Below are 7,624 nucleotides of genomic sequence, written 5' to 3' on the forward strand. Positions count from 1 at the left end.
CCTCATTCCTGGTTACTCTTTTCACCTCAGTCTACTTCCCCTTAATTTCCATAAAGTAGTCTTTTTGGTCACTTAAATTTTCATATTGTATTGAAATACTTTTTCACAAATTAATTTTTTTCCCTCTAATAACTCCCTGCTGATTCAATTCGTTCATTTTTTAATTTATTAGCTCCTTAATCTTTCAACTCCTTTGTCAACCTTGCCTTGATCTCTGTACTGGAGCAGCACACACAGCTCTTTTATGTGCAGATGACGCCACCTAGTGGATTTTCTGGATATTGCGTAGAGAGATCTTTAAGCCTGTTTTTTCAGTTACCGGCAACTTGAAACTCACATTTTGACAGGTAGATGTTTTAACACCAATTGCTAATTTTTTTTAAAAGAAAGTATGTGGGTTCCAGTTGTACATCATATGCTGTTTATAATAGAGGTTACTGAAGAGTTAGAGACCTTCCAAAACTAATGAGGAAAACCTCTAAAGTTATTGACACTGCCAACTGTTTAATACAAGCATGTACAGTGTTTCGTGGGAGGTCAGGAATAACGTGATTTTTCTATTTGGATACTAAAACACTTTACAGAGGAAATGGTGGTTAACCTGGGATTCAAAGGATGAGTGATAACTTGACTAAGATAGAAGTTATTACTTAGAGGGGAGGGGTGAGTAAAACCGCTTACTACTTAGAAGTTGTAACAGCAGGCTCATCAGAGGCACTGAGGCAGAGGTGGGGAAGAACTGTAGCATGACTGACGAGGGTGAATTTTGCAGCATAGGATAGGTTGAGTGTTAGGAGAAAGTACAGTTGTAGGTTGACTCTTTCTGGCATGGTTATCAATGAGTAAAAGAGACCAGAGAACTAGCATTTAGTACACCTGTTACGCAAGGCACTTCAGATATGCACTAAAGTTTTCATTAGTGAAGAAGGCGCCGGTATCCTCTTCTGCAGTTGGCTGGAACCTCAGCATTTAGCCTCACTGGATCACATGGCTAGTTTGAGTGATTTGGGACCCCAAAGCGCTGCTCTTTGTGTGGCAGATATTGCTTCTTTGATGCCCTGCACTGGGCTGGGACTCTGCTCCCCTTGAGGAATCCTGGTTATGCGGAGAGCTGGTCATGATTGGATTTACCTGAGCACATGATCACTGAAATAATTGCCTAGTTTCTGGAGACAGTGCACAGTGTTCCTCAAAGGAGGCTCAGTGTAGTAGTTTTCCTACATAGCTCATAAATGAGAAATTTACATAGAGAAACACAAAGTAGAATAAACTTAGGTGGAGTAAGTATTTTTCAGTGAGGAAAACAGCTCGAGGAGGTTTTATTAAAGAAGTAGAATTTGAGCCGTGCTCTTAAGGTAGAGTGAGCGGGAAGGTGGGAGGGTCACAGGGGGGCAAATTGACCAGCATGTGAGGGAAGAGACAGCAGTGCATCCAGTCAGCAGTGCTAAGGAGTGCGTGACTCCTAGGATCTTACTTGGTGTGGAATGTAGTTAAATGCTAACTAAATATTTGGGAGTGTTGATTTTCTGCAAATGCCTATTCAAGCTTGTATAGAGTCTGTGTGTTAACATTTGGTTTTGTTTGAAAGGTAGAGGAACAGCCCATCAGGTAGATAAAATAATGAATGGGAGATGCTGGGTGGACCAGTTTCTTAGCCTTCCTTAAATCTTTCCTGATCAAAGCATTAACCCTACATACAGGGTATTCAGGGTGGCAGAAGACTCTTACCCTGTGCTTTACCCATTTCAGACATTGTTGTCTTCTCACGCCTATTTCATGATCCATGCCAGGGAAGCTGAGTTTATAACCCTTGTGCTTTTTGTAGTTGATAGTAATTTTGCCTTCAAAATGGGCAGATAGGAATAACTAAGACACCAGTGAATGTTTGTTTGCTGTATTTTCTGTCAGAGTTAAGCTCCCCCCACCCCACCCCAAACTTGGCTTGTGATGCTAACTGTAAAAGCTCATGCTAAAAAGGAGAAGAAAAGGGTACAGAGTGTTTTTTGGGAAGTATTTTGACTTTGTGCACTCATTTTATTACATTGGAACTCGATTTGACAGTCTTTTCTGTTTTCCTTGAGTATTGCTATTGGGGACTGAGTAGTTAACTAAATTGGCAAAAAAAACAGGGTAAACTCATTATCTGATGATAGCGAAAGAAGATGATTAGGTGGTAGTGACTGGTGTTTTTGGTAACCTTGTTCCGAATTATAAATAGAATTTAGTGTCCTTTTAAAAACTTTTGGACTCTACCAACAGAAAGGGGGGGGGGGACTTGGGGGGAAGTTGACCAGCTATGACTCCCTTGCAATACTGTGTGAGTCTTTTGGGGTACAGCTTCTGTGTTGTGCTCTGAGCTTCCCCTCCTCTTTCCTGGGGGCTGGAGTGTGGATGTGGTGGTAGACTAGGAGCTCTCTGATCTCCAGGAGTTGTTGCAAGATGGGTATGTTGTCATTTCTGTATACAGAAAAGCTGATGAGAAGAAGGATGTATGCTCGTGCTGTGAGCGTGTGCACACTGACGTTCTAAACCACCTTGTCACCAGTACCGCTGGTCTGCCCTTTGACACAGCATGTGGGAGTTTGGTAGACTGGGGAGAAGGTCTGGATGGCTGTGTTTCAAGTTTTTATCTTACTTTGTGAAGCAAAATTAAACTAAAAATGAAACTTAGAACTATAGATGCTTTAGGTTTAAGGAAGATTTAAATCATGTAACTATATTAATATTTTTAGCTTTTTTGGAAAATAAGAGATAATGAGAAAGTTATTCAGTATTTGGATAATGGTATTTTAATGTGCATTTCATGCTTTGTTGATGCTGATTCTAAAAGTAATGTAGATACAATACTGCTATGGTTGGATTTTTTTTTCCTGGTTAGATAATCATCTGATTCTCTTTTCTTTTCAGCCCCGATGACATTGGAACCTGCTGGTATATCCTGCTGTCTGGTTCTGTGTTCATCAAGGAATCCATGTTTCTTCCAAGAAGCAGGTATTGTATGGATATTATGTAATAGGTTTTCCATGTAGCTTGCAATTTGTGGCAGATTTGAGTGATTTGCAGTATTTTCTCTTACTGTTTCCTTTTCTCTTGACAGTATATTGGGATACTTATTCATAAATCTTGAAGAAAGAGGACTATCTTATGTTCTAGTCTCCTAAACAAGGGGTAAAGCCAGAACACATGCTGATGACATGTCCATTTGTTCCATGAACATGTCAGACTGGTTTAGTACACATTTGTTCATGGTGAATAAACAGGCAGTCCCATAAACAGCTAACGAGAGGCAAAGAAAGTTCACCGAGACCACATGGGACTAGAAATGGAAAGGCGGAAACTGCCGGTGACTTTTCTGCCTCTCAGGACCATATGGTTTCTCATTTTTGCATCTGTCCGTGGATGGGCTTTCCGCCCTCTAGGGGTATTAGTTTCTTTCTCCATGTGACTTTGGCTTATATGTGCTGACTGCTGATTTATGGCCTTCTGTTCTTCATGCTTACGCCACTTGATGGTAGTGCAGTGTGCGTGTCAGGTTCTTCGCGCTACAGTCTGACTGAGGGGCCATGGACAGATGTTCCTAGTTCCGCTCAGCTGTGGCCAAAGAGGGTTAAAGTTCATCTGTCACGTACGTGGCTGCCCACTGCTGGTTCCCTGAGGGTGTCAGCTACTGCCTTTCAGTGGTGATTTTTTTCCCCCTTGGTTGCTTCCCCCTCACCTGCCATGATTAAATATCTTTATTTTGACTAAAGATTTTTTTTTATTTTACCTGATTAAGTATCTTTAAAATTATTAAAAAATGTGACTTCACTTTGTGAGTATGTAGTGATCCTTCCCCTTCTGCAACCTTGCTCTCCCATAAAAATATTAGAATGTGTTTTTAATAAATAACTCTTGAATGGGGTCAGTAACATGCTGATTTGTTTTGTAGAGGAGAACAATTTTTGTAAAACATCAGTGAACGTCAGTGAGACTGGGAGAGGTAATTGATACTGTAGGGAGGGATCCTGGGTGTGGTGGTAGGAGGCCCTGGGAGGAGCCAGAATAGAATGGTTATGAGTGACTGCCAGAGGCTCCTGCTTTCAGGAAAAAAACAATCTCCTGGTGCAATCCCCATGCCTCTCGGCCCTTCTCCTTCTCCCAGATTAGATGGACAGGCATTATTCTTGCTGGGTAATGCCCGAGGGGAAGGGAATCCCTGTGGCCTCTTTGCTTATTGCTCTTAGGTCAGCAGTCTGTTATAGTGGTGCTAGTGGAAGCAATAAAAGTGGCAGCCACTGTAGCTGCCGTGAAGTGAAGATGAGAAAACAACCCAGGCTTTGATAGTGCTTTCTGTTTGCCAGATGCCATTCTAAACCCTGTACGCGTATTAAGTCATCTAATTTCACAACTATATGTTGTGGTAAGTGCATCTTGTGACCTAGGAAACACGAGCAGCACAGGATGGTGCCTCTTGGATTTCTACCTAGGACGCCTGTACTGACCTGTGAGCCAGTTTCAATAATTCTGAGGATTCTGTTTCCCAGTAAAATGGATAATTAAATTCCAGTAGTCTCTTACTCTTTCAGACACAGGCTTAATGCTTGGTGCCTTCTGAAGGTGCTATTTCTGAAACTAAAAGAAGGGTTAGGCAAATATTTAAGCAGTGGAATAGTTTAAACATTAAATATCTTTTTAATATTCAAGGTAATAATAAATTCTTTGTAAATTTTCAAAGATGAAGGAAAAAACATAGCTCTTATCTAAGATAATGTTTTTTAATATTTGAGTATTTTTTCATGTAGTATTGCACAGATGTTCCCCTCCTACTTAAGATCTTACTTAACAAACTAGTATCTTTTTTTTTTTTTTAAAGATTTATTTATTTATTCATACAGAACTGGGGTACAGGCCAGAGATGCGGAGGGTGAGAGGATTCACCAGAGACAGAGTGGGGAGCAGAACAGGCAGATCGACGAAGTACACTGCTGAGGGGAGCAGCGGGCGGGTCAGGAGAGGTCTGCCACGCCATGTGGTCACCTCCGGGGCAGGCGGGAATCGAACTCATGCGGAAGCGGCTTTAGATTCTCAGTGCTGTGCTTTAACCCGCTGCGCCATCAGGGAGGGCCTCAAACTAGTATCTTTTTAAAAGATTTAAACATTTTTTATCTTTTGCATAGAAGAACTGGGGCGCAAACCAGAGGTGTGGGAGGTGAGAGGATTCACCAGAGACACAGAGGAGAGCAGAACAGGTGGATCTGTTGCTAAGGGGAGCAGTGGGGAGACAGGAGAAATCTGCTGTGCCTTGTGGATCAGCTCCCTGGAGGGGACTGGACTCAGGTCACAGAGGTGATAATGCAGAGTTAACCCCTAGGCCACCAGGGAGGCTCGATATTAAATAAGTCTTTAAAGGATCACTCTTGATACATTTTAATGTCTGTTTAGTGTTCAGCTATTGAACATTCTACAATTAATAATTGTAAAGGGTACATTTTTAATACTTCTAATTATAAACAATACCATATGTGACTTGAAATTTATGCATCCTCAAGAGAGGATAGTGACTTCACCATCATCTCGAATAAAGTATCTGTTGTATACACTAAACCTATAGACCAAGTTCCTGGAACAGCAAAGGAGCCTGTGATGGCCTGTCTTGACTACCAGCTGTCATCAGCTAGTTAAGTAACAGCTTGCTCTAACTTCTGGTTAGGGAACCTGATGTTCAGAAAGCTGCTGTTCAGAAGACAGGGAACGTACAACTCAGACCCATTTCATAGACACATTGGACGCTCATCATATTAAGAGGACACGTTACTTTCCCTCTGGCTGACTGTCAAGTGCTTGCACGCCAGGACTTTAATGGGTAAAGGAAGGAATGGTGTTTCAGATGGAGTGAGAGCAAGTGCTATAAATAGTTTATTCCTTCATCTTGCACCTGGTGACATTTGCTTGGTCCAACTTGTTTGCTTGCTTCAGGGATATTGCCCTAGGAATAGCACTGACATGGTTTTAATGAGAAAGAGTCCCTCCTGGTATATGCTCAGGCTGCCATTAGTGATTCGAGTAAATTTCTCTCTAGAAAATGCCGAGTAATATGTGTCAGCTTGGTTCATAGATGCTTTTCCACATTTACTTAGCATTTTTAAAATCATATTAATTGAAATTTGGCTGTCAAGATATCTGATAAGTGAGCTGATCATACTTGTGAAAACTTTTGACTTATTTTGGCAGGTAATTCACCCTGAATACTTAGTCTTGAATAAAAGAAATTTGAACAACATGTTCATGCTTTTAACTAATTTTCATGGAAATACTTTGGCACCTGATACCAGGTGAGAAAAGGCACATGCTTTGCAGAAAGTCTGTCATTTGGTTTTTGTATTTCATTAGCTTTCTTCAGTTGCTCAGTTGGTGTTTTGATCAGCGTGTTTTTCTGTTGCTAACTTTGTTATCGCTTTGTGGCAGGAATGAGTAAGGGACACAGCCATCGTGGAACAGGTTTGCGAGGGAAGACTCTGCTACTGGAGCAAATTTATTGTGCCATTGATTGAAAGTACAGAGGCTACTAAAAGCTGTATCAGGTGGCAGTGGTATGAGTTATAGGGTCTGGAGGGTGGGATAGGAATGAGGGACAGAGTTTTACGAGGAACAAGGAAGGGGACATCATGGCCATGCGTCAAGAGATACTTGCGTCAACAAATGCATCTGATGTTATCACAGGCAGAGTTATCCTTAGACCGCCATGGAGACAGACAGTCACATCATCAGGTCAACAGCAGCCTGGGTGGCCTGGGCGTCCCTGGGCCTCCCTCATGATACGGGCTGCACTCCGTAGGTAGTCAAGGGATGTTCTGCTGTGATGTGTAGACAGCAGATAGGTCACTGTCGTATGCAAGCTAGGAGCCAGCTCATAAGAGCCCACATTTTTCCTTCCATTTTTTAAAAGAAAAGATTTGGGTTGATTTTGTTGCATATGTTCACTTTGGTTGTGCAGGGAAGAATACTGTTTCTTTATAGCAGTTACGGAGCCTCTGCACACCTTGGTTGAGACTACCAGTGACCATCTACTCTTCCCCACTCCAAGCCTTTTCAGAGGTAGAAATGTTTTTGTGAGGTTTATTGTAAGTTGAGAAATTTGTCATGTTTTGAAACATTAGAATTCATACAAGTGGCTGATGTGTCACTTGCTGTGTTATCTATAATGGAGCCTTAACATAGACCTAAATTCCTATTTGAGTACAATTTGTATTCTCAAAGCAGTATACAATGTATAGTTATGTTTTTCTTAAGTCTTATTTAAAATAAATTCAGTTCCTCTGTATGGCCAGAAAGGTGGTAGACAGAGGCAATTTGAGACTACAGTAAGGTTATGCTCATATCTTTCAGAAAATGAGGGAGGGGCCCTTTGCTATAGATGAATAAAGAAACATTGTAAACTATGTTTCCCCTCAGCCTAGATGTAAGTGTAGAAATTATTTCTACAAGTTTTCAAAAACATGTGCTAGATATTTAAACTTTAAAACATTTTTCTTAGATGGGTTCTTAATTTATGTTGGTCACAATTTTTGGGGTAAGATCGTGCTTGTTAAAACACTTAACCCGGCCCTCCCTGGTGGCGCAGCGGGTTAAAGCACAGCACTGAGAA

At 41.3% G+C, this 7,624-nt stretch overlaps 1 protein-coding gene across 4 annotated transcripts in view; it reads left to right on the forward strand.

Moving 5' to 3' along the window:
• Window positions 1–7,624, forward strand: part of RAPGEF2 (Rap guanine nucleotide exchange factor (GEF) 2) — a 185,826-nt gene that overhangs the window by 74,339 nt on the left and 103,863 nt on the right. For all 4 annotated transcript variants that reach the window (XM_012726828.1, XM_012726830.1, XM_012726829.1 and 1 more), the window contains exon 4: window positions 2,908–2,991. In XM_012726828.1, the coding sequence (XP_012582282.1) occupies window positions 2,908–2,991 (84 nt within the window). The remainder of the gene's footprint in view (window positions 1–2,907; window positions 2,992–7,624) is intronic.

The sequence above is a fragment of the Condylura cristata genome, unplaced genomic scaffold, assembly GCF_000260355.1.
Source record: "Condylura cristata isolate star-nosed mole 26May11 unplaced genomic scaffold, ConCri1.0 scaffold00018, whole genome shotgun sequence".
NCBI classification, from domain to species: domain Eukaryota; kingdom Metazoa; phylum Chordata; class Mammalia; order Eulipotyphla; family Talpidae; genus Condylura; species Condylura cristata.